Source organism: Loxodonta africana, chromosome X (assembly GCF_030014295.1).
Source record: "Loxodonta africana isolate mLoxAfr1 chromosome X, mLoxAfr1.hap2, whole genome shotgun sequence".
Lineage (NCBI taxonomy): Eukaryota > Metazoa > Chordata > Mammalia > Proboscidea > Elephantidae > Loxodonta > Loxodonta africana.
The window spans coordinates 20,966,886-20,992,729 of record NC_087369.1 but is presented as its reverse complement, the minus strand read 5'-3'; the positions used below and the strand labels follow the sequence as shown (position 1 = coordinate 20,992,729).

The 25,844-nt window shown below is 42.5% G+C and overlaps 1 protein-coding gene across 3 annotated transcripts in view; it reads left to right on the top strand.

Annotated features, from left to right (window-relative positions):
- Nucleotides 1-25,844, top strand: part of MAP3K15 (mitogen-activated protein kinase kinase kinase 15) — a 151,090-nt gene that overhangs the window by 104,673 nt on the left and 20,573 nt on the right. For all 3 annotated transcript variants that reach the window (XM_064278065.1, XM_064278067.1, XM_064278066.1), the window contains exons 12-18: nucleotides 2,619-2,668; nucleotides 4,539-4,634; nucleotides 8,430-8,517; nucleotides 10,465-10,598; nucleotides 11,031-11,158; nucleotides 12,742-12,872; nucleotides 13,107-13,212. In XM_064278065.1, the coding sequence (XP_064134135.1) occupies nucleotides 2,619-2,668; nucleotides 4,539-4,634; nucleotides 8,430-8,517; nucleotides 10,465-10,598; nucleotides 11,031-11,158; nucleotides 12,742-12,872; nucleotides 13,107-13,212 (733 nt within the window). The remainder of the gene's footprint in view (nucleotides 1-2,618; nucleotides 2,669-4,538; nucleotides 4,635-8,429; nucleotides 8,518-10,464; nucleotides 10,599-11,030; nucleotides 11,159-12,741; nucleotides 12,873-13,106; nucleotides 13,213-25,844) is intronic.

The following is a 25,844-nucleotide window of genomic DNA, read 5'->3' as shown; positions in this document are numbered from 1 at the left end:
CCTGAGCCACATGCTCGGTCACTTGGCTCTTACCCTTCTCTTCCCTTGGTGGCTTAGGTGATCATTTATGATACTCATGAGGCCAACCAAATATCTTTCCCTATTTATAAAAATATCTTTCCCTATTTATAAAAATATCTTCTGTTGTTGTAATGTATTGGTCTTGTAGCCTACAGCTCTTCTGAAATGGATTTTTTAGACATTCTTTCTGAGGCTTAGTTTTGTGTTAAGCTTAAGGGAAACGAATTGTGGAGAGTGACAGTGTTTTTATTAAAAAAATGAATCTCGCACAGATGGAAATCCCAGTCAGTCTTTTTAACTGTCGTGGTAGGGTAGCTGCTAAAACAATTACCCCCCAGTTCTCAATGCCTTAACATGATAAAGGTTTCTTTTTGACTCACGTCATATCCAGGTTGGCAGAAGGCACTATTACATCATGTATTGAGTGATGGGAAAAGAGAATGTAGAGGACTGCTGTGGAGATTTTTATGAATCAGACCCAAGGGTTGCAAACATCATTCCTGCTCACATTCCCTTGGCCAGAATTCAGTACTATGGCCTCACCGAGCTGCAAGGGAGGCTGGGAAATGTAGTCTAGCTCTGTTCCCAGGAGGAAGTGGAGACTGGTGAACACTGAGCAGTGTTTGCCACTGTTTTGCTTCTCCAAACATTTTTGCAGATCACTCAACCTACGTGGGCTATTCTCAAACTCATTTTAGGGTTTGCTAATATGTTGACCCACCACCCATCTGTCTGTTAGTAATACTGTGGTGGCTTGCATATTGTTATGACGCTAGAAGCTATGCGATCGACATTTCAAATACCAGCAGGATCACCCGCAGTGGACATATTTCAGCAGAGCTTCCAGACAAGACTAGGAGGAAAGGCCTAGCAATCAACTTAAAAATTTAGGCTATGAAAACATTAAGGACTGCAACAGAATATTGTCCGATATAGCGCTAGAAGGTGAGTCCCCTGTTTTGGAAGTCACTCAAAATTCACAATAGCCCAAACAATGGACTCAAACATGCCAATGTTCATGAAGATAGTGCACGCCCAGGCAATTATGAAGGCGGTGCTTACCAGGCAATGTTTTCTTCTGTTGTGCATGAGGTCGTCATGAGTCAGAGCCAATTCCACAGCAGCTAACAACAATATGTTGACAGAAAATATGTTCTTATTGTTTCTATCTCAAATTTAGACCCTTACCTTAAATTTAGTTAAATTTCCCCTAAACTGGATTAAAGCTACAGATGAATTTTTATAATACATTAGAAAATTTTTTAGTGTTCCAAGTTAATATTGCCGTAACCCCTTAAGTCCCTATTGAAAGTAAAATAGCAGAAGTGGTTGACCATAGAATGAAATAAAAAATGATTCTTCGCAACCTACAAGCCCAACAACAGATGAATGGATAAACAAATTAGTGTACATACACGCAATGGAATACTACACAACGATAAAGAACAGTGATGAATCCGTGAAACATCCCACAACATGGGTGGATCTGGAAGGTATCATGCTGAGTGAAATAAGTCAATCACGAAAAGACAAATATTGTAGGAGATCACTATTATAAAAATCCAAGAAATGGTTTACACACAGAAAAAAAAATCTTTGATGGTTAAGAGAGGAGGGGAAGTCACTAACTAGATAGCGGGCAAGGGTTAACTTTGGTGAAGGGAAAGATAACATGCGATACACAGGGCAAGTCAGCACAACTTGACCAAGGCAAAGTCATAGAAACTTCCTAAACACATCCAAACACTTTGAGGGACCGAGTTATTGGGGCTAAGGCTGGGGACCATGGTCTCAGGGGACATGTAGGTCAATTGGCATAACATAGTTCATAAAGACAATGTTCTACATCCTACTTTGGTGAGTAACGTCTGGGGTCTTAAAAGCTTAGGAGAGCGGCCATCTACGATACATCTATTGGTTTCATCCTGTCCAGAGCAAAGGAGAATGAAGAAAACCAAAGACACAAGGAAAGTATTAGTCCAAAGAAGTAGTGGACCACATGAATCACAGCCTCCACCAGCCTGAGCCTAGAAGAACTAGATGGCGCCTGCCTACCACCACTGACTGCTCTGACAGGGATCACAATAGAGGGTCCTGAACAGAGCAGATGAAAAATGTAGAACAAAATGAAAATCAAAAAAGACTTTAGTGGTCTGACAAATACTGGAGTAACCACTGAGACTATGGCCCCTAGACACCCCGCTAACTCAGAACTGAAGCCACACCCAAGGTCCTCCTTTCAGCCAAAGATTAGACAGGCGTATAAAACAAACAATAACACATGTGAGGAGCGTGCTTCTTAGTTAAGTCAAGAGCAGATGGGCAACACCTGCCCAAAAGCAAAGATGAGGCAGGAAGGGACAGGAAAACTGGACGGATGGACACAGTGAACCTGGAGTGAAAGGGGGGAGAGTGTTGACACATTGCAAGGATTACATACAACCCATGTCACAAGACAATTTGTGTATAAATTTTAGCATGAGAAAGTAATTTGTGCTGTAAACTTTCACCTAAAGTGCAATAAAGTTTAAAAAAACCTGATTCTTCATTTTGCATTGAAAAAAATCTATTGACTTCTACCTTTGATAAACTTGCAGAAACAAATGCACGAATGGAATTTTACAGCCTCTTCCATTAGGGGAATAAGGTAAGAACATATGAAAACAATTGCTTTTCTACAAATGATGATGATGTTTTATGCATTTAAATGTTTCCACTTATTTATAATACGTAATGTTCTCATTCTTACTGGAATCCAAAATGGACTATTTTCTGTTTCCTTGCCCAGCCTGAGCTGGTTCATAATGTGCCGTTGTCAGGGCTTCATGGCTTGTTATGAAAGTAGTTTTTCTTCTACCCAGCAGATAAAAACTCTCCTCTCAAGCTTTTTAAGAATAACATTAGATCCATAGAAAGAAAATGTGTCTTCTCTGAGCCAGCCATGTCCAGAGTGCTCAGGGACCCTCAGATCTGAAGCCAAGAGTTATTTGGTGACGCTTGGATGGAGTGTGTCCTGGGTGGAGTAATGGAACAACCTGGAATATTGTTACTAGCCAGGGAGTGAGGTGGTGTGTTCCAAGGAGAGGTGTGGCTTTGAGTCAGGACTGATGACCTCCCTTCCCCAAGTGGGGTTAACACAATGCAGCTATACCTCGCGATCATGCGAGCACATCCAAGGGTGACAGCTGCTCTGAAGCAGATCTGAGTTCTAATTCCTCTTCTGCTGTGTGACCTTGGGAAAGTCTCTCAACCAGATATCAGCTTCTTTATCTATCAAATAAAAGGCTTGGACTAGAACTCCCTGACCTTCCTCTGATTCTAAGGCAACTATAAGCATTGAACCAAATCCCTAGTCGCCTTCAGACACAGCATGATCCTCCCCTGAACAGAGCAGTGCCTAAATCAGAATCATGTTTATGTCACTTTAAAGGCACAGACATAATTTAAGATTTAGAGTAGTGCATTTGAGTAATAGTGTTACCAATTGCCAATCTGACACAAAGGGTCCTTGTCTTTTCCCAAGTAAGAATACACACGAAAGACAAATTTTATCTTCAGCAAGCTATATTTTGCTTGAGTCAAGCAAAATTAGTCGGGGGTAGGGGGGCCTAAGCCTCTCCAAAAGACTGACTCAAAAAGGGAAGCAAGGCTAAGGCTTATGTGGGTTATATGGAGACAATAGGAATAATGAATATTTAGTGGGCTTCTTTCAAGGGGCGGGTACTTCTCAGAATGGCGGGTGTATGTTAATTAGGTTGCACACACATCTGGAATCTAAGATGGAACCCACTGATATTCAAGACAGAGTCCTCTCAGCAGCCCTTGGAGGGCTAAGGAAGGTTGAACAGCAGTCACACTCTGCTCCTCTGTGTGTGTGTGTGGCCTACACCACCTTTTATCTTACAAGAGATAAAGGGAAGCAAGTAGAGAGTTGAGGGACCTCATACCACCAAGAAAGCAGCACTGGGAACAGAGCGCATCCTTTGGACCCGGGATTCCTAGCCCATTTGACGAGGAAAACCTCTAGAGCCGACAGAGAGAGAGAGCCTTCCCCTGGAGCTGACGCCCTGAATTTGAACTTGTAACCTACTAGACTGTGAGAAAATTAATTTCTCTTTGTTAAAGCATCCACTTGTGGTATTTCTGTTATAGCAGCTCTAGATGGCCAAGACATCTTCGGTGAAATTTTCAATTCCTCCATGGCAGGGACCATATTTTTTCTTCTCTTTTCTGTTGCCCAGTTGCTTTGCTTAGCACTGAATGAATACATGGTAAGTTCTTGATACATATTGGTTAAAGCCAGTTGATGAATGCAGCTCAAACATAAGCAAGATAAATGTTCCTGTTATTTAAATTTCATAGAAAAAAAGGCAAATTTGGGGGAGATTTGTTAGAAGAGTAATGAATCTTCAAAAATGTGTCAAATAGAAGAAACTGTTATTAGATTTTCTCAAAAATTTAAAATTAGTATTGTAACTTATGTTTAACAATTATTCTTATTTATTGTAATTTTACAGCATATCTAAGTTTGATGAGCGGTGTTGTTTTCTTTACGTCCATGATAACTCTGATGACTTTCAAATCTACTTTTCTACCGAAGACCGGTGTAGTAGGTGAGTTATAGATTATTCAGGTATTTACAACCTAACAATGGTGAATCACTTTTACCAGGCCTTTGTTGTAAAATACATACATATATTTGTCAAATTGATTTTCTTGAATTTTTAATATAAGGAAATTTTTTTACGGCTTTATTGAGATGTAAGTCACATAACAACAATTCACTCATTGATGTGTGTACACTCGATGGTTTTTAGTAGATTTAGAGTTGTGGAGCCATGACCACAGTCTCATTTAAGAATATTTTCATCACCCCAAACCCATTAGCAATCACTCCCCATTTCCTCCCAACCTTCTCCACCACCAAACCTAGGCAACCACTAATCTACTTTATGTTTCTATAGATTCGCCTGTAGTACACAGTTCATATAAATGGAAACATACATTATGTGGTCCATTGTGTGTGGCTTCTTAGCATAGTGTTTTCAAGGTTTATCCACATTGCAGCGTGTGTCAGTACTTCATTCCTTTCTGTGGGTAAATGATACTCCATTATATGGATAGACCACATTTTATTCATCTGTTCATTAGTTGAAGAATATGAATTGTTTCCACCGTTTGGCTTTGTTTCCACTGTTTGGCTGTTATGAATAATGCTGTTATAAACTAGCTTTTGTATGTGCTCATGCTTTTCACTTGGAGTGGAATTGTTAGGTCATATGGTACCTCTGTGTTTTGCATTTTAAGAAACTGCCAGATTGTTCTCCCATTTTACCTTCTTATCAGCAATGTATGAGAGTTTTCGTTTCTCTACAGCCTGACCAACACTTGTTATTGTCCCTCTTCTTGATCATAGCCATGCCAGTGGGTGTAAAATGGTATCTCATTTTGGTTTTGATTTTCATTTCCCTAATGGCTAAATCTTCTGGGATGAGGCTAACCCTTTTTATACAGGAACAAATAAGTTAGGGGAACAAATGAGAGAAATAATGTTTCACTTATACCTATTTGGGGAAGCCCTGGTGGTACAGTGGTTAAGTGCTACACCTGCTAACCAAAAGGTCAGCAGTTCAAATATACCAGGCACTCCTTGGAAACTATGGGGCAGTTCTACTCTCTCCTATAGGATGGCTATGAGTCTGAATCAACTCGATGGCAGTGTGTTTGGTTTTTTGGTTTTTTTTTTTGGTATACCTATTTGGAGCCCTGGTTGCACAGTGGTTAAGAGCTAGGGTTGCAAACTAAGAGGTCAGCACTTCAAGTCCATCAGCCACTCCTTGGAAACCCTATGGGGAAGTTCTCCTCTGTCCTTCCTATAGGGTCACTATGAGTCGGAATCAACTCAACATCAAAGGGTTTTTTTTTTTTTTTTTGGTTTAATGGTTAATGACACTGAGCATCTTTTCATGTGCTTGTTGGCTGTTTGTATATCTTCTTTGGAGAAGTGTCTACAGAAATCCTTGCATAATTTTTAAGAAAACTTTAAACTTTTTAATTTGGAAAAATCAGGCCTACAGGGAAGTTTCAAGACCAGTACAAAGAATTTCCATATTCATTTCACCTAGAATACCCCAAAGTTAACACTCCATCCTTTGTTGCAGCTACTGTGCCAATCCAGTGGCTGAAACAATGGACTGAAACATAGCAAAGATTGTGAGGATGACAAAGGATGGGCAGTGTTTCGTTCTGTTGTACATAGGGTCGCTATGAGTAGGAACCGACTCAACAGCACCTAACAACAACAGCACTTTACCACGTTTATTTTATGATTCTCTCTATAGGCATGTGATTATTTTTTCTGAACTGTTTGAGAGTAAGTTGTAGATGTGTAATGCTCCATTACTCCTAAATACTTCCATGTGTTTTTCCTAAAAACAAGGACATTCGCCTACGCGATCACAATAGCTAACTAATTCAGGAAATTAAGATTGAGATAGTGCTATCCCTGAATCTATCAACCTTTTTCAAATTTCACTTATTGTCTCACTGGTGTTCTATATTTATAGCAAAACAAAAGTTAATTTTTTTTTTCTGGTCTACAATCCAACCCAGGATTACATGTTGCATATAATTGTCAGGTTTTTATATTCTTTCATCTGGAACACTTCATCATTATTCTTTTTCTTTCTTATCTTAATACTTTTGAAGAGTACAGGCAATTTATTTTGTAGTCCTTCAATTTGGCTTTGTTTGAAGGTTCCCTAGGATTAGATGAGTGTTGTGCATTTGGGGCAGGGAAACCCTAGAAGTGATGTAGTGTCCTCAGTGCCTGACGTCATGAGGTACGTGATACCTTTGTCTCCTTACTGGTGATACTAACTTGGATCACCTGGTGAAAGCGGCGTTTGTCAGGTTTCTTCAGGCTTTGCCCATTTTTTATTAGATCTTTTATTACTTAGTTGTAAAAGTTCTTTGCATACTCTACGTACAAGTCCTGTATCAGATACATGAGTTGGAAATATTTTCTCCCATTCTTTGGGTTGTCTTTTCGTTCTATTGATGGTAACATTTGTAGCACAAAAGTTTTCTGTTTGATGACGTCCAGTTTATTTTTTTCTTTTGTCATTTGTGCTTTTAGTATCAAGTATAAGAAAGCTTTGACTAACTAAAGGTTTTCTATGTTTTCTTCTAAGAATCTTAATAGTTTTAGTGATTACATACATTTAGGTCTCTGCTCTATTATGAATTAATTTTGTATATGGCATGAGGTAGGGGGTCCAGCTTCATACTTTTGCATGCGGATATCTAGTTGTCCCAGTACCATTTGTTGTGTTAGCAGCCTTGTCAAAGATCAGTTGACCATAAATATAAGGGATTATTTTTGGACTCAGTTCTATGACATTGGTCTGTATGTCTATCCTTATTCCAGCACCAAACTTTCTTGATTATTGTACGTCTGAGCTAAGTTTTAAAATCAGGATGTGTAAGTCCTCCAACTTTCTTCTTTTTCAATATGATTTTGGCTATTCTGGGTACTCTCATTTCCATATGAATTTTAGGATCTGCTTGTTAATTAAAAAAAAAAATTCGCCTGGGTTTTTGATAGAGCTTACGCTGAATCTGCAGATCAACATGGGGACTACTGCCATCTTAACAGAATAAAGCTTTCCAATCCATGACATGATGTCTTTCGTTTATTTAGGTCTTCTTTAATTTACTTCAACAATGTTTTATAGTTTTCAATGTGTAAGTCTTTACTTCTTTTGTTACACTTAGAGCTAAGTATTTTATTATTTTGATACTATTGCAAATGGAATTGTTTTCTTAATTTCATTTTTAGAAGGTTCATTGCTAGTACATACAAATATACTTGATCTTTGTATGTTGATCTTGATTTTTGCAACCTTGCTGAACTTAATCAGCTCTAATAAGTTTTTTTAGTGAATTTCTTAAGATTTTCTATATATACAATCATGTCATCTGCAAACAGCAATAGCTTTAGTTCTTCCTTTCTGATCAGGATGCTTTTATTTCTTTTTCTTGCTCAATTGCCCTGGTTAGAATCCCCAGTATAATGTTGAATACAAGTGACAAGAGCAGACATTCTTGTCTTGTTCCTGATCTTAGGGGGAAACCTTGACTTTTTTACTGTTAAGTATGATTTTAGATTTTTCATAGGCGCCCTTTATCAGATTAAGAAAGTTCCCTTTTATTCCTAGTTTGTTGAGTGTTTTATCATGTAATTTAAGAAAATTTCAGTTCATTGTGTCTGACAATACATAATCACAACATATTTAGCGATCAAAGTAAATATCAAATAGGGAACCCTTGGGTCACAACCTTCAACTTAAGACTTGGAACAAGAGTGATGATAATTAGCGACATTTTTGTGTTACTTGCTGTCTTAGGTTTTGCTCTTTGGTCAAAGAGATGATAACCAATGTGATGGGCAGTACGGTGGAGCTGGAGGGAGAGACTGATGGAGATACCTTAGAGGTGAGTCATGGGAAGACCTAGAACATGGAAACACTTTTTTCTTCTTTTTTTAACTTTCTACTTCTTAATCTCCTGATTGAGAAGCATAAAACGGAAGAAGAAAAGGTTAGTTATTGTGTCTTCACTTAAAGAAAATTTCATATTCTTCATGTGAAATTCTTTACCATGTATATTTTGAATACTCATTTATGAACCAGCCAGCCATCAGCACCCATGACTTTCGGAGATTACTGTGTCTCTGTAGAAAAACCTCATTACTTTGGGATCTTCTCAGCAGAGATTGTAAGAAAGATTTGTCCATAGACTAGTTCAAATTTTTTTATGAAAAAATTTTGCTAAGCTGATTAATATTGTTTATGAGAACTAGTTAGCCAAGTAGAAACAAGACTTTTCATTTATGCCTCAAATGGCTTTAGTTATATCTTCTCACATATTATAGTATATTAAATATAAAATCTTAAAAATAATTTTCAAGAAAGTAGGATCATCGTAAGCTGTTTTAGACAGCGCAGTCGGAGTCCACAGGTAATCCACCACGATAGCTTCATTTAACTATTGCACAATTATTCCAATTTGTCACTAAGTCAGGTTCTCCCAGTGACTGCAGTTTAATGAGATTTTGCTATACTTTCAAGTTAGACTGGAATGAATTCCTCAAGGTTTCTTTCTGAAAATATCAAAGGGATTAATTTTAATAATTGAGTCAGGTACTACAAGTCAAAAAGTTTGTTGTAGAAATGAACCGAGTGGTGGGTGTACTTTTGAAGGTAACAGTGAGGGACAGAGAAAGGTGTGAGAGAAAAGCCTTTTGTGGAGCAGGCTGGTTTCTAAGGAAATCAGATAGCGATGGGTACTTGCTAGTAATCTTAATTGGCATGAGCATCCCTAGAGGTAGGTGTAAAGGGACACACATACACGCCTGTTCTGTGTATAAGCTGCACTTCTGTAAGTGAACACAGTGGAGCATGTAAAACAACAGAAGTAATTCATTGCTGCCTCCCTACTTTGAATAAGTGTTGCTCAGCCTAGAGTTACCATTGTTTTAATCATCAAGAGGCATCAACTGTAGTACAGCTGTGCATGACCACTTTAGGCAGTAAGTTTGGGGGAACAAAATATCAGTGATAATTGTAGGTTGAAATTTTGCAGTATGTGTTCAATACTAGATCTAGCCATCTAAAAAAGGAGAGAGTCCAACATACATTCTTGGTAGTGAGACCATTTTAATTTGATTGACCTTTGATCCTGGGCTATAGAAAGAGGTTCTTTCCTGACATATAATGAGTCCTGCAGGATGACACCTGTGTTCGGGTACTTTACATGCTCAGAAGCGTTTTTAAACTGCAGCCTTAAAGTGGGGGAAAATCTCTAAAAGGTGAGCCATATTTCTTAATTTCTTGGATTCCCTTTCATAAAATCATTTTATGAATATGCAAGTAACTGAGAATTCTACCCCTTTAAAGTAAGCCCCCTTTTCACTTATAAATGTGGTTAGGTTACAAAGACCAGGTCGTTATGCAAAATTGTTATGGAAAAATGGAGGATGACTATATCATTACATAACTGCCAAATTACAGCATTACATAACTGCCAAACCCCTGATGAAAAATGCCCAGCGAAGTTGGCACATAACCTTAACCATTACCGCCAGTGTTACCCTTGCCTCACACCTGGGCGTTCTTTACTGCCAGAGGTATGTTGTTAATGCACAAAATAGTAGATTTTTTACTATTGTCGTCAGTGCAAAATGTCAGATAATGAGATAGTCGATAAGTGAGGAGAAGGTATAATGATTGAATGAAAAGTACGTGACTTAAGAAGGGTGATGGCCTTGTGCTCAAATGGTTATGTATAAATCTAGAAATTTCTGGGCAATGTTTGTGCTTTGAGGAGAAATCTCCACTACAACTTGTATGCTTTTTTGCTCTGTTGTTTTATCCTTTTTAGTATGAGTATGATCATGATGTGAACGGAGAGAGAGTTGTGTTGGGGAAAGGCACCTATGGGATCGTGTATGCTGGAAGAGATTTGAGTAATCGAGTGCGAATAGCCATCAAAGAAGTCCCAGAGAGAGATAGCAGGCAAGTCGGGGCGGCCATCTTGCATTCTCCAGTGACCATTTCAATTCCCCTAATCCCGTGTCCACCACTGATTGTCCAGAGGATTATGAATAGAAGAGTTACATCATCCAAAAGTTTGTAATTCTCTTGTCATCAGGATGATTTGCTCTTGTTCTCTGTATTGTAACTGGATTAAGAAAATGGAACCACCTCAGAGGCATATGGATCGCAGAGGATCATATTTTAAGAGACATTTTTGGCCCCTAGCAGCCCAGTAGGGCTGGTATGATGATCCCTATTGTGCAGATGGGAAGCTGAGTAGTAGCATGGGAGCCAAAGGAAGAGAGTTTCTCAGAAAGAAGGGATGGCCAGCAGTGGCAACAGGTCCTGGCAAGGTGTGACACAGACCTGGATCCTTTGGCAGGTGACACTGGCTTTGTTTCTTCTTAACAGGTACTCTCAGCCTCTGCACGAGGAGATCGCCCTACACAAGTACCTCAAGCACCGCAATATTGTCCAGTACCTGGGCTCAGTTTCAGAGGACGGCTACATTAAGATATTCATGGAGCAAGTGCCAGGAGGTGAGTAATCTCCAGGCTTCTGGTCTCACACTGAAAAATCACAAGTGTAAATATAACATGAACATCCTTACCTGTCTGGCCATTTTTTAATGTTGCAAAGCATTTCTCTCTAAAAAAAAGAGTTCAAAAGACACTTTCCAATGTTATATGAACAGTCTGTTTCCGGTTTGTTTGTCTGTTCATTCAGATATTTCCTGTAAGGGCCAGTGGTTGGGCTGAGAGTTGGAGATGTATAAGTGAAAAAAGCCTGATCTCTGACCTTGAGACTCTCACAGTCTAGGAGTTTAAAGATGGCTAGAAAAGGATGGGGAAGGGGGACGTAGTTTTAAAAACAGCATTACAAAAAATACATATATTGTTAACTAAATCAAACACCAGTTCTGTATCCACAAACTCCCCAAATGCAAGCAGACACTGCAGGAGTTGAGACTTTCTTGGATCTAGAACCAGACCATCTAGTTGGAATCTCGACCATTCATCTACAAGCTGTGTGACCTAGGGCAAAATATTTTACTTCTTTGTGCTCTCAGTTTTCTGGTTGAATAAATAAAGAATTGTTGGGTGGATTAAGTCAAATAATGCATGTAAAAGTCTTAGAACAGTGCCTGGCAGAGAGCAAGAGTAAGTGTTCGTTGAAATAATAGTAAGAAGCTGACTGCCATATCTTTCTCCGGCAGAGCACATAGTGGGTTTGAACCGCTGACCTTTCAGTTAGCATCCAAGCACTTACCCACTGCACCACCAGGGATCCTATAGTAACAATAGGTATTATTAAATATAATAATAGCAATAATATAACTAATCATTATTATTACTATTATCTGTATACAAACACAAACTCTTCAGTTAGAAGTCTGATGATATTCATTCATTTATTCAACCAACGCTTACCGAGAGCGCACTATGAGCCAGGTAGTGGGCTAGATTTTGAGGGCTACGTTAGGGATAAAGGAAGTACACTTTCTTCCTTCAGGTTGCTCATAGTTTAGTACAAAATTTGTAAGTTGCTGCTAGTATTCATTGATACTCAAGGTATGAGAAAACACATTGCATTTGGCCCAGAGGCAATGATGTTGGGGTAGTTGCTTAGGTTAGGTAGAAACATCACCTTGCTTTGTTCGAATTGCATTGAAATGTGTTGTAAATCCTAACCCCTAAATTTGTGGATCTAATTCCATTTGGGAATAGGGCTTTCTTTGTTAATGAGGCCATATCACTGGAGGGCGTGTCTAAAGCCAGCCACTTTTGAGATATAAACCAAGCTGACTAGGCACAGAGAAGGAAGCAGAGATGGGTAGATAGATGCCAGGCCACGTGAACGTCACCAAGGGACTATGGAACAGAACCTGAAAAGAGCAAAGGGCCTTCCTCCAGAGCTGCCAGAGAGAGAGCCTTTCCCTAGAGACGGCACCCTGAATTCAGATTTCTAGGCTCCTAAACTGTGAGAAAATAAATTGCTGTTTGTTAAAGCCACCCACTTGTGGTTTTCCTGTTACAGCAGCACTAGATAACTAAGACATCCCCGAACTCTTATAATTGACACTTTGTCACCCTGACAAGTTTTCTGCTATGTCCATTTCTAGGAAGCCTTTCAGCTCTTCTGCGATCGAAATGGGGGCCAATGAAGGAGCCCACTATCAAGTTTTACACCAGGCAGATCCTAGAAGGCCTGAAGTATCTCCACGAAAACCAGATAGTGCACAGAGACATAAAGGTAGCTGCTTTTCCAAGCCACAAGGTTTCCTTTTCATCATATCTGATGACAACTGTCGATAGTGCCTGCTGCCTGACTGCATCCCAGAAGGGATATGATTTTGCATGATTGTCCCCAAAGGGGGAAGTCCAGTCTTCCTAGAAACTTATGGCAGTTTTCTTAAAGTCCCGATCTGTTTTACATTAGTTTGTTTAAGTGTGTCTTTCGGTGCTTAATGTTATTCTTTTTCTAAAGGGTGATAATGTTCTGGTAAATACCTACAGTGGAGTGGTGAAAATTTCTGATTTTGGAACCTCTAAACGTCTGGCAGGAGTCAATCCGTGTACAGAGACTTTTGCTGGTAAGTGGAACAAGCTTGGCGTGGGCAGCCAACTTGAAATTTTGCTTTCTGCAGAAGATACGATCATTCAAGAGTTACTTACTGAGTACCTTCTCAGTGCTGAGTGGGTAATTGATACTTGAGGTTGACAATGTATTCTCCAACAGCAAATTGTAACTTTCATGATGAAGTAGTTAGCCAGCTACTTGTGGCAACAGGATTACCGTACTTTCTACTTCGCCTTTCAAGAGTTGGGTAGGTGTAGCGCTCTGCTTAAGGCTTTTTGAGGATTTCTCAAGCAGTAAATCAATACTACATTACTCCAAATAGTGGGTAATTCCAAATAACAGCCTTTCCTCAGACGGTTTATTAGGAAATTGTAATAGTCATAAAAACAGCCTGCCATCTTAGTGAATTCTGGTCCCTTATGTTTTGATATGGTTGTGTTTTCTGTGGAGGCTGGTTCTGGAGAATATGATATTCTGAAAGTGTTTGAGGAAAATGGGTTTTCTTTTCTATGTTTCAGAGACAATAATCTTAGTGTTGGGAAGGACTGAATTCAAAGAGTGGCATAAAATTATCAGCTAGCTTTACATTTACAAGACCAACGGGTAGAATAATGATCAAAAGCTATCCTGTGCCATTTTGAAATTACTACTTTAAACAACTATAGCAGAAACTTTGATCCTTGGAAGTCCTGATTTGGAATAAGTAAAAGTTTTAGGTCCCCTGAGGAATAGCATGGAGCCCTGGTGGCACAGTGGTTAAGAGCTTGTCTGCTAACCAAAAGGTTGGCAGTTCGAATCCACCAGCCACTCCTTGGAAACCCTATAGGGCAATTCTACTCTTTCCTATAGGGTTACTATGAGTTGGAATCAACTTGACGGCAACGGGTGTGTGCGTGTGTGTGTGAAGGAGTAACATGAAACCTGCTTGGGTAGCACAAGCAGGTTTGCAATCGGCTGCTAACTTAAAGGTTGGTGGTTCAAACCCACCCAGCGGTGTCACTGGAGAAAGGCCTAGTGATCTGTTTTTGTAAAGATTATAGCCAAGAAAACACTATGGAGCTATTGGACTCTGTAACACATGGGGTCGCCATGAGTCGGAATTGAGTCTATGGCAATGGAATCTACTTTGGAAAATCAGTGAAAACACGATGGATCACAACAATCCAGTCTGCAATCAATCATGGGGATGGCACAGGACCTGGTGGCTTTTTTTCCATTTCTCATGGGGTCCCCATGAGTCAGGGCCAACTCAATGGAAACTAGCAACAAGGAGCTGCATAAGGATCACAACGGTCTGGCTCAGTAGAATTCCAAAACTGCTTTTATAACATTATAGCTGTGAAAGAAGCTATAAAAAGACAAATGCTTGTCCTTTATCCCAGTAGTCGCCCAAGCTGCGGAGTGGACAGCTTTGGCCTTATTCTCTGGGAATAATGGCTCGGCTTTAAAAGACTTTTCTTCAACAAGAGAGTTGTTGTTTCTCGGCCACATTGGATGCCCACGTAGAGGCATATTCCTTTATCTAAAGGGAATTTGTATACATTGAGAATGATCTCTCGGTTGCAATGCAAGAGAAGGTACATGCATCTCACAATGGCAAACCACTACACCAAGGGTTCCATCAGAATCTCCCACAGGAAGTGTGTGTTGGATTTTTGTTCTTTGTTGAGGGTATACACACACACACACACACAGACATATGGACATACATAGCCTATGTTAGTATGTATATATGAATATATATATATGTGTATGTATGACTGGCACATTTTTTCCTTGGGCATTTGATTGCCCTAATTGAAAATGAGTTATGTCTTCCTCTTTGAATGGCACCAATTAGCTTTGCAATACATAGCAAAAAGGGCTCTGATATGACAAGGAGTTATTTCCAGACATAAAACTCCCAAAAATTTATCTCATAATTAGCATCCCTGAGGAGAAGAAAAAAATTCACAAAAACGACACATGTATAATTCATTATTGCATATCCCATTTCCCCAAGTAATTGGCTTGAGGAGGCATGGATTTTGGATTACAAAATAATGCAGGGGTGTTTGGGGAATCATAAAGAAGGGGTCTCATTTTGGTTAGGAAATTCCCCTGCATGTAAATACTCTGCAAAACAGAGCGGTTCTGTAAGGACACCTGATCTGGTCGGTGTGGACCTCACGTCACATGGGTCTGGTGGGGCTTTCCCAAAAAGCGATGGAGGGTTTCATAGCTGGGAGGAGAGGCAGAGACTTTGGGCAGCTTCTTGGCCTTGAGCCCACCACCCCACCCCTGTCAGTGTAAACTACCTAGAAAAACCAGGGGTAGCCCCCGTGCCTTTTTTTTTTTTTTTTAGCAGTTTTATTGAGCTGTAATTTAGATAGATAGCTGCCACTGAATCCTCTCCAACTCGTGGCAGCCTTATGTACAACAGAACGAAACGTTGCCCGGTCTTGTGCTGTCCTCAGGATCACTGGCACATTCGAGCCTATCGTTGTGGCTGTTGTGCCATCTCACCGAAGACCCTCAACGTCACCAAACACGAAGTCCTCTTCCAGCGATTGATCCCTCCTGATGACATGGCCAATGCAAAAGCCAATTGGACAGTGTTCCGTTAATGATCCCTAAGGTTTTCATTGGCCAATTTTCTGAAGGTAGATCGCCAGACCTTTCTTCTTAGTCTGCGAGTCTGGAAGCTTTGTTGAAACTTGTCCACTGTGGGTGACCCAGCTGGTATTTGAAATACTGGTGGCATGGTTTCCAGCAGCACAGCAACACGCAAGCCACCACAATATGACAGACTGACAGATGGGTGGTGGGAACTACAATTTACATATCATCAAATATATTCGTTTTAAGTATACGATTCAGTGGTTTTTAATAAACTTACTGAGTTGTGCTGGCATCACCGCAGTCTGGTTTCTAAACATTCCCCTCACCCCAGAGAGATCCCTGTGTCCCTTTCCAGCAGTCCTTCCCACCCCAGGCAACATTGTTCTCCTCTCTGGTTCTATAGATTTCACAGAAATGGAATGATACAACATGTAGTCTTTTGCATCTAGCATCTTTTGTTTAGCATGATATTTTTGAGGCTTATCCATCTTGTAGCGAATATCCATTGGAGTCCCAGGGTGGTACAGATGATGAATGCTGCTTGGTTGCTAACCAAAAAGTTAGCAGTTTGAGTCCATCCTGAAGTGCCTTGGAAAAAACACCTGGCAATCGACTTCCAAGAAATCAGCCATGTAAATCCCTATGGAGCACACAGTTCTACTCTGACCCACATGGGGTCACCGTGAGTTGGAATCTCATCAATAACAACTGGTTGGTTAGTTAGCAGGTATCAGTAGTCTGTTCCATTTTGCTGCTGAAGCGAATCCAGTTGTACTGGTCTACAACATTTTGTTTATCCATTTCCTAGTTCATGGACATTTGGGCTGTTTCCACTTTGGGGCTATTGTGAATAATGCTGCAGTGAACATTCGCGTGTAAGCCTTTGTGTGGATGTGTATTTTCATTCCTCTTGGGTAGGTACTATGAACGGAATTGCTGCAGCCCTCCTTATTTTTGGGCACTGGACTCATTGAAGTCTCTGGGGACAGGAATTCTGCTCTGGTCCGACTGTAAACATCGTTGCTTCAAATCCTGGCTCAGCCACTTGCTAGCTGTGTAACCTTGGGCATGTTTCTTAACCTCTCTGTATCTCACTTTCTTCGTCGTAAAATGGAGATGCTCTTAGTAGTGCCTTATAGGGTTTTTAATGAGGATTAAATAAGTTAATATTGATGAAGTGCTTAGATTGGTACCTAGATCATCCCCAAAAACCTACTGCTGTTGAGTCAGTTCCAACTCAGCGACCCTGTCGGACAGAGTAGAACTGCCCCATAGGCAGTAAATCTTAACGGAAGCAGACTGCTACATCCTTCTCCCATGGTGCGGCTGGTGGGTTCGAGCCCCCAACATTTGGCTTAGCAGCTGAGCACTTTAACCACTGTGCTACCAGGGCTCCTCATCTGGCTTATAGCAAGTGCAATGGAAGTGTTAGTTAACTAAATAAATAAACTAAATACTAATGCGCATTTACAAGTGACAGGTTTTATTAATGCTGAAAAGAGCCTTTGAGATAAGGGAGTTCATGTGTATAACTCCACCACTCATCTGTTAGTTTGTCATAAACTGTGGGGGCTGGTGTGTTGCTGGAAGCCATACTGCCAGTATTTCAAATAGGAGCAGGGCCACCAATGATGGATAGGTTTCAGCAGACCTTCCAGACTAAAACAGACTAGCAAATTAGCCAGTGAAAACCCAATGGATCCCAGCAGAATATTGCCTGATGACAGGGCTAGAAGATGAGCACCCTAGACTGAAGGGCACTTAAAATACACAGTGGTTGCAACAATGGACTGGAGCAGACCAATGATTGAGACAATGGTGGAGGGCTGGACAGCATTTCATTCTGTTGTACGTGAGTCAGAGCCAAGTTGGAGGCAACTAATAACAATGATATGTGTGTAAGTAACACATTGAACCTGTAGGACTCCAAGGGTGTGGTCACAAAAGCCACTTTATTTGCTCCTTCAAATCCACCCACAACTGTGGTCCTTTCCCAGGACTTTTCCAGTCTCCTTAGATAACAGAGAAAGTCTGAATACAGAGTCTGAATTCAGTGATTCAAAGGGTACAGGCTGTACTAGCCAGCACTCTGGACCTCACTCATCAGGCAGTTACCTGCAATCAGCCTCCCTGCCGCCGGCCACTAACTGCAAGAGGGAGAAGGGGCATGGAAAGGTGTGTTACTTGACTGTTAGGTGTCAGCAGACTCATGTTGACCGCATGCACAGTATTGTGCATGCGGTCAACGTTTCCTAGTCTTGCGCCATTCCCTGATCAGTTACGGATCATACCGTTGTAACCCATGGGATTTTCATTGGCTGACTTTCAGAAGTTGATCTCCAGGCCTTTCCTCCTAGTCCATCTTAGTCTAGAAGCTCCACTGAAACCTGATCAGCATCATAGCAACACGGAAGCCTCCCCTGACAGATGGCAATGGCTACATACGAGGTGCACTGGCTGGGAACCAAACCCAGATGTCCTGCATGGAAGGCGAGAGTTCTGTCACTGAAACACCACTGCCTCTTATTGCTTGACTAGGACTGCTATAAGCTGGCTTTGTGTTCTCTGGGCCTGGCTGATGTTTCCTAGTAACTTCAGCTGAGTCCCTCTGAATGTAACTCCTATGTCATGGGCAGGGGCCTGTCCTTTGCCTGATGCCCCACACCCACCTTCTTTCTCCTGTATTATACCCACCCTTCAGTGTCTGTCTCCTGAGGAGCCCAGGCCCTGGCAGACTACTTTGGGCAGAAATCGATTTTAAAAGACCCTAAACCCATATCTGATAGGTGCTCCTTGGAAACTCTATGGGGCAGTTCTACTTTGTGCTTTAGGGTCACTGTGAGTCGGAATTGCCACAGTGGGTCCCATACTTGGTGTCCAGGATTCATGCATCTTTTACCCACTTATATGGCCTCCCTTCTGCTGTTGGAAGTTGCTTTGGCTCCCCCAGGAACCTGTCCTTTGTGCAACTTACCTACAGGGAACGCAGACATGGCGAGCTCGAAGTGGGTTCAACACAGATCCCCTCAAAGGTTTTGGGTTAGGAGAAAGCCCTGCCCCCTGCCCACAGGCCTATCCCTTGGGCAGGATAACTGGGTTGGTCTCTTTTCTGTATAGCAGTAAGGTGAAAGTGTGAAATTTTGGGCACAAATGATATCTCAAGGAATCTATGAAAAATGCTACCACATGTGGCCGCCTTCCAGGTGCGATTATTCTTGAGTTGATGTTGAGTTGCTCGAGCCTTCAAGGGACCCACTGCCTTCTGGAGATGTCCCATAGCTCTCTCAGAAGTCACCTCCAAAGGGTTTCTACTCTCTCTACCCTTTTAACTTCTGATCTGAGTGGGACTCCCTGGACAAGGGGCCCAAGAGTTGTATAACCAGTTCTACGAGATTCCTTAGAAAGTGCGGGCCTTTTGGTCCCTGTTTGGCCCCTGACCTTGGTATCCATATCATATCTTGGTGCTGTAGTCAAAAGTTCTAGTTTATTGCTCTAGTCCATGTGTTTTCTTTGCTGGTGTTATGAATTGAATTGTACACCCCCACAAAGATATGTTTAAGTCCTAACCCCCGGTACGTGTGAATGTGACCTCATTTGGAAATAAGGTCTTTGACGATGTTACCAGTTAACATGAGGTCACACTGGAGTAGGGTGGGTCTTAATGTCATCTGAGTGGTGTCCTTATAAAAGAAGGGAACAGAGACAGAGGAAGGATGGCCATGTGAAGATACATCTACGAGCCAAGGAACTCCTGGGGCCACCAGAGGCTGAGAGAGACAAGAAAAGACCTTTAAGAGACTTGGGAGGGAGAGCGTATGGCCCTGCCAGCACCCTGAATTTGGACTGCTTGCCTCCAGAACTTTGGGACAATAAATTTCTGTCCTTATAAGCCACCCAGTTTGTGTTATTTTGTTATGGCAGCCCTAGGAAGCTAAGACTGCTGGTAATTTGAAAACCCTGCTTGGACAATTGTCCAATAGTCCCCAATGGATTTTACATCCCAAGGGGGCCAGATGGGTGCATTTGGGTGCCTGAGAGGCGTGGCTGGCCCACTCAGTGACCAGTGTAGGGGCACACTTTGGTGGAGGGCAGTTTAATGAGGATACGAAGCCCTTATAAGAGGCAGATTTAAGGCAAACAAGTTTTCCAGGATTTCTGTATTATTCTTATGTCCCGCATGGTGTTGTCCCTTGCCTTTCTTAAACAGAACCCCACCTTCTGTACAGCTGACCTGTGCCCACATCATACACACCACCTGGGGACCTTGCCTTGATGTGATGGTTAAGGTTGTATGTCAAGTTGGCTGGGCTATGATTCTCAGTGGTTTGGCAGTCATATGATGTTATGATCGCTTCCATGATTGGATTTGATGTAATGTGATCACCTCCATGATGGGATCTGCTGAGTAGCCAGTCAGTTGAAAGGGAGTTTCCTTGGGTGTGTGGCCTGCATTGAATATGAGTGGACATTCTGGCAAGACTCGGGGGCTTTATTCTTGTCCTGGATCCTGCAGCTGGCTCCTGTTCCTCTGACCTCTGGTTCTTGGGACTTGAGTTAGCAGCTTACCTGAAATCTTGCCTGCCAGTCTTGGGATTCATCCATCTTCGAAGCCTGTGAGCAAGAGCCCTCCTCTCTGACTTGCAAATCTTGGGTTCCCTAGCCCTTTCGGCTGTATCAATCAGGGGAAGCCTCTATCCTGACTCACAGACTTGGGACGTTCCAGCCTCTACAACCACATGAGCCAATTCCTTGATATAAATCTCTGTATATGTTCATATGCTATACTGGTTTTGCTTCTCTAGACAACCCAACCCAAGACACTTGATTACGTGAGATAGTTGTGTGGAGCTGCCTCTCTCTGTTGGCTCCTTACTGTGAGTGGATGCTTCTCTGTGAAGACAGTAGTAAATAAAAGGGAACACCTAGTTTTCCATGCTTGCTTCACACCTTCCAGTCACATATGGCTTTGGAATTCCTTGCCTCAGCTTTTCCTTCAGTGGCCCTTTGATTTATTACATAGATCAGTGACCTCGGGGTGAGTAGGCCTGAACTTGGAGGCAGAAGACCAGGGTTCTAGCTCTGGCTTTTCTGCTTGAGCAAATTCCTTAGCTTCTCTAAGCCTCAGTTTTCTCGTGTGTATGTAACATGAGAATAATAGGTTGTGCCTCCTCTGCTGGACCTTATGGAGTTGTGAGAGTCAGAGGGACAATGCTACATGAAGATGCTGTGTTAGCCAGAGGTCAGTTGTAGCAGGCGGCCTTCAAGGTGGCCTGTAATGCCCCCCACATCCTGGTACTTGAGCTGCTGTGTAATTCCTTCCCCTTGAGTGTGGGCTGGACTTTGTAACTAGCTTCTAATGAATGGAAAGAGCCCTGGTAGAGGAGTGATTTAAGTGTTCAGCTGCTGACCAAAAGTGGGTGGTTCAAACCCACCAGCCGCTCCGTGGGAGAAAGATGTGGCAGTCTGCTTCCATAAAGAATACAGCCTTAGAAACCCTACAGGGCAATTCTCCTCTGTCTGTAGGGTTGCTGTGAGTCAAAATCAACTCCATGGCATCAGGTTCTGATGGACGGAAGATGACGGAAGTGATGGTGTGTGACTTGGAGACTAGGTCATAAAAAGCAATGTGGCATCCCTCTTGCTCGCTGTCTCGGGGAACACTTGCTCTGGGACAAGCCATGTCCTGAGTAGCCCTATGGAGAATTTCATGTACTGAGACGCTAAAGCCTCCTACCAACAACCACTTGAGGGGACTATCTTGGAAGTGAATCCTCCAGCCCCAGTCAAGCCTTCAGATGACTGGAGCCCCCACTGACATGTTGGCTGCAATCTCCTGAGGGACGCTGAGCCAGAACCACCCACTGAGCTGCTTCTGGATTCCTGACCCACAGAAACTCTGTGAGATAGCAACTGTTTATTTTTTTAAGCTGCGAAGTTTTAGGGTAAGTTCTTACACAGTAATGGACAACTCCACCACCTGTCTGTCAGTTTTTTGTACTGTAGTAGCTTGCATATTGCTATGATGCCGGAAGCTATGCCACTGGTATTTCAAGTACCAGCAGGGTCACCCGTGGTGGACAGGTTTCATTGCAGCTTCCCTATTAAGGCAGACTAGGAAGAAAGGCCTGGAGATGTATTTCTGAAAATTAGCCAATGAAAACCCTTTCCATCACAACAGAATATTGTCTGATACAGTGCTAGAAGATAAGCCCCAGTTTGGAAAGGACTCAAAATACAACAGTGGCCGCAACAATGGACTCAAGCATTCCAGTGATTGTGAAGATGGTACAGGACAGAGTCATGTTTTGTTCTGCTGTAGATGGGGGTGCCAGGAGTCGGAGCGGACTCGGCAGCAGTTAACAACTAATACAGATTTTATTGCTAAGTCTCTGCCTTTAGGAAGGGTGGTGTTTGCTATGAAGCCATAGGAAAAAAATCTTCAAATTTGGCATAATTTAGACTTTTTTTTTTAGACTAAATAAACAGACTTTGATTACAAGATAATTGTACTAAGGGGGGAAGGCAGTTATTTGACCAGGGCAAATAAGCCATCATGAATTGGTTTAGCACTATTTTCCATTATTGTATAACTTTATTAATTTATTCTTTTTTTGGCTCTAACAAACAGGAATTTATTTTCTCACAGTTTGTTGTTGTTAGGTGCCATTGAGTTGATTCAGCTCGTGGCAGCTCCTTGTGACAGAGCAGAACTGCCCCACAGGCTTTCTTGGCTGTAATGTTTACGGGAACAGATCGCCAGGTCTTTCTCCTACAGAGCCACTGGGTGGGTTTGTACCGCCAGCCTTTCAGTTAGCAGCCAAGCACTTGGCCAGTGTGTCACCAGGGCTCAAATTCAGGGTGCTGGCTTTAGTTGAAGGTGCCCTCTGCCCACTCTAGGGGACATCCTTGTTTCAGCTTCTTAGCACTCTTTTCCCGGTTCCTTGGCGATGTCCCTGTGGTACCTATTCTCTCTTTTAACAATTAACTTTCAGTGATTGTCGGAGTCCAGACAGGAAAAGAGAACTCACCCAGTTACATTTACGTAGAGCATTTAATATAAAGAACGTTTTACTGGGTACTGAGAACTGAAAAGGCAAAAAGGGGGCACTGAGGTAGCAGGAAGCATCTACACCCCTGGGGGCGAGGGAGCAAAGGGTGAGAGCTCTGTGGTAGGACTTGGACCTCTGAGTAGGGGTGCCACCCACTGGAGCAGATACCCCTGAGGGGACAAGATGAGGCTGGTTCTGGAAATGTGAGGGGACAAGAAAGGCTGAAGACTGTAACCAAGTGCTGCTCTTGGAACCAGCTGGGGGTCCAAAGTGAAGTTTGCTTGCAGGAACAGTTAGCAGACCCAGAGGACCAAGTCCCTTCTCCCTCCCCCATCCTTCCCAGCTGTTTCTGGCACCACCTAGTGGCAGATCCTAACCGAAAAAAAAAAAAAAAAAAAAACCGAGCAGCAGGCAAAGCAGAAATGTGCTTTGCAGGTCCCAGGCCTAGCACCACCAAGGAGAGCTGAGAGATAATAGCTTAATAACCAGCAATAGTGTCAAATCTTGCCTTAATGAGTGATTTGCAGATTAGTTAGAAGGTGAATTCGCTGCCGTGATGGTTAAGATTGTGTGTCAACTTGGCTGGGCCACGATTCTCAGTGTTTTGGTACTCATATAATGTCCTTATCACTTCCCTGTTGAGAATTGATATGTGATCACCCCCATGATGGGATCTACTGTGAGTAGCCAGTCAGTTGAAGAGGAGTTTCCTTGGGCGTGTGGTCTGCATGGAGTGTGAGTGGACGTTCAGGCTGGGCTCTGGGCTTTTGCTCATTCTGGATCCTGCAGCTGGCTCTTGATTTTCAGACCTCCGGTTCTTGGGACTTGAGCTAGCAGCTTACCTATAGTTTTGCCTCATCAGTCTTCACAGCCTGTGAGCAACAGCCCTGCTCTCTGGCCTACTGATCTTGGGTTTGCCAGGCCCTGCAGCTATGTGAATTGGGAAAAACCTCTTTCCTGACCCATGGATATGGGGCATTACAGTCTCTACAACCGTGTGAGCCATTTCCTTGACATAAATCTCTCTCTATATATATTTATATACTTTACTGGTTTTGCTTCTCTAGAGAATCCAGCCAAAGATACCTGCCAAGGCCTTGCCATCTGTAATTTACAGCAGCAGGAGCCTGTAAGGGGATATTGTATCACTGGAAGTTCCCTTCCTGGGGCTCTGGGATTTCCTAACAGTGCAGCAAGTGCTATGTATCTCTGTCTTGCTCAACCCTGCAACTAATTGATTGAGCACCTCCCCTTCAGCTCTGGAGACCAAAGCCATTATTTCTGCCCTACGGATCTGTTAAGCTCACTGATACAACCAGGTTCATATTTAACTTCTAATTAGTTAGCATTAAATAAAATTAAAATAATCTAAAATTTATTTCTTCAGCCTCACTAGCCACATTTCAAGCACCCAACAGTTACCTGAGACTAGTGGCTACTGTATTGGACTGCAGCAAATAGAACATTTCCATCATTGCAGGAAGCTCTATTGGTCACAGCTGTCTCAGTCTTTCAAATACTAATAAACCAGAAATGAATGAAGAAATCCAAAGACACAAGGAAAATATTAGCCCAAGAGACTAAAGGACCACATGAACCAGAGACTGCACCAGCCTGAGTAGAAGAACCAGATGTGCCTGGCTACCACCAATGACTGCCCTGACAAGGAACACAACAGAGTCTGGGACAGAGCGGGAGAAAAGTCACACAGAACTCAAATTCATGTAAAAAGACCAGACTTACTGGTCTGACTCAGACTGGAGGGACCCCCAAAGCCATGGCCCCTGGACGCTCTGTTAAACCAGAACCGAAACCATTCCTGAAGCCCACTCTTCGGACAAAGATTAGATAGGACTATAAAACAAAAAATAATACACATGAAGAGTGTGCTTCTTAGTTCAATCAGGTACGGGAGACCAAACGGATAGCTCCTGTCTGGAGGCAGGATGAGAAGGCAAGAAGGGACAGGAACTGGTTGAATGGACGCAGGCAAGCTGAGGTGGAAAGGAAGGGGGAAGTGTGCTGTCACATTGTGGGGATTGCAACAAATGTCGCAAAGCAATATGTGTATAAATTTTTGTGTGAGAAATTAACTTCAACTGTAAACTTTTGCCTAAAGCACACACACACAAAAAAAAGAGTCTGGAAACATGCTTTGGTTGTGTGATCTTGAGACAGATCCTTGATTTTTCTTAGGGTGTCAGTGTTCTCTATTCTCACGTTGGCCAAGGTCATCTCTGAGTTTGCTGTCTGATTTCAAAACTCATTGTGGGCGCATAGCATCTGGCGATGTTGCTTCCATATTTCTCCAGCACAGTGTCTAGCCTAGTTTCGAGGAAAACCAAAGGTGTTACTCACGGAGCCCTGACTGACCTTCCCTGTCCCCTATCTCTCTCCTCAAGAATCCCTTCTCCCATCTGCTGCCATATCTCATCACCACCTTCCCTGTGGCAACCTCTAGTGGCTCACGGCCCACAGGAGAGAAGGCCAAAGCCAGAGCTTTCAGAACACACAACTTGCTTTTCCTCATTTCTTCCCACGCCCTACCCTGTGTCAAACATCGCGTGTTCCCTGGACTCCGATATACTTCACATGCATGTGCCTTTGCTCAAGTTGTTCCCCTTACCTGGAAGCCCTCCCATCCCGTCGTCTACCTCTTTGACCCTCACAGCAGGAGCCTAGTTCACTGAGCCCCAGCTGCCACCCATTTGTGTCTACCACCATATTCATATCAAGGTCATGCTTTACCCAGGCTGCTTCCAGCCAATGGCTGAGCATGGTGGGGGTACTGGAACTAATATGGGACTCATCCAACGGGCAACTTTTGTCAGGGATTCCCCGGTGGCGTGTCTGAAGTGTTCTCAGAGCTGTCTACCATATGAAACTTCCTTCCCAAGCCTTCCTTCCTCCCCTCCCTTCCCAGATGTCAGGCCTGCATTGCAACTGACAGCTCGCCCAGTCTACTCCTGCTCCCTCCCCCTTTATCCTTCTTAGG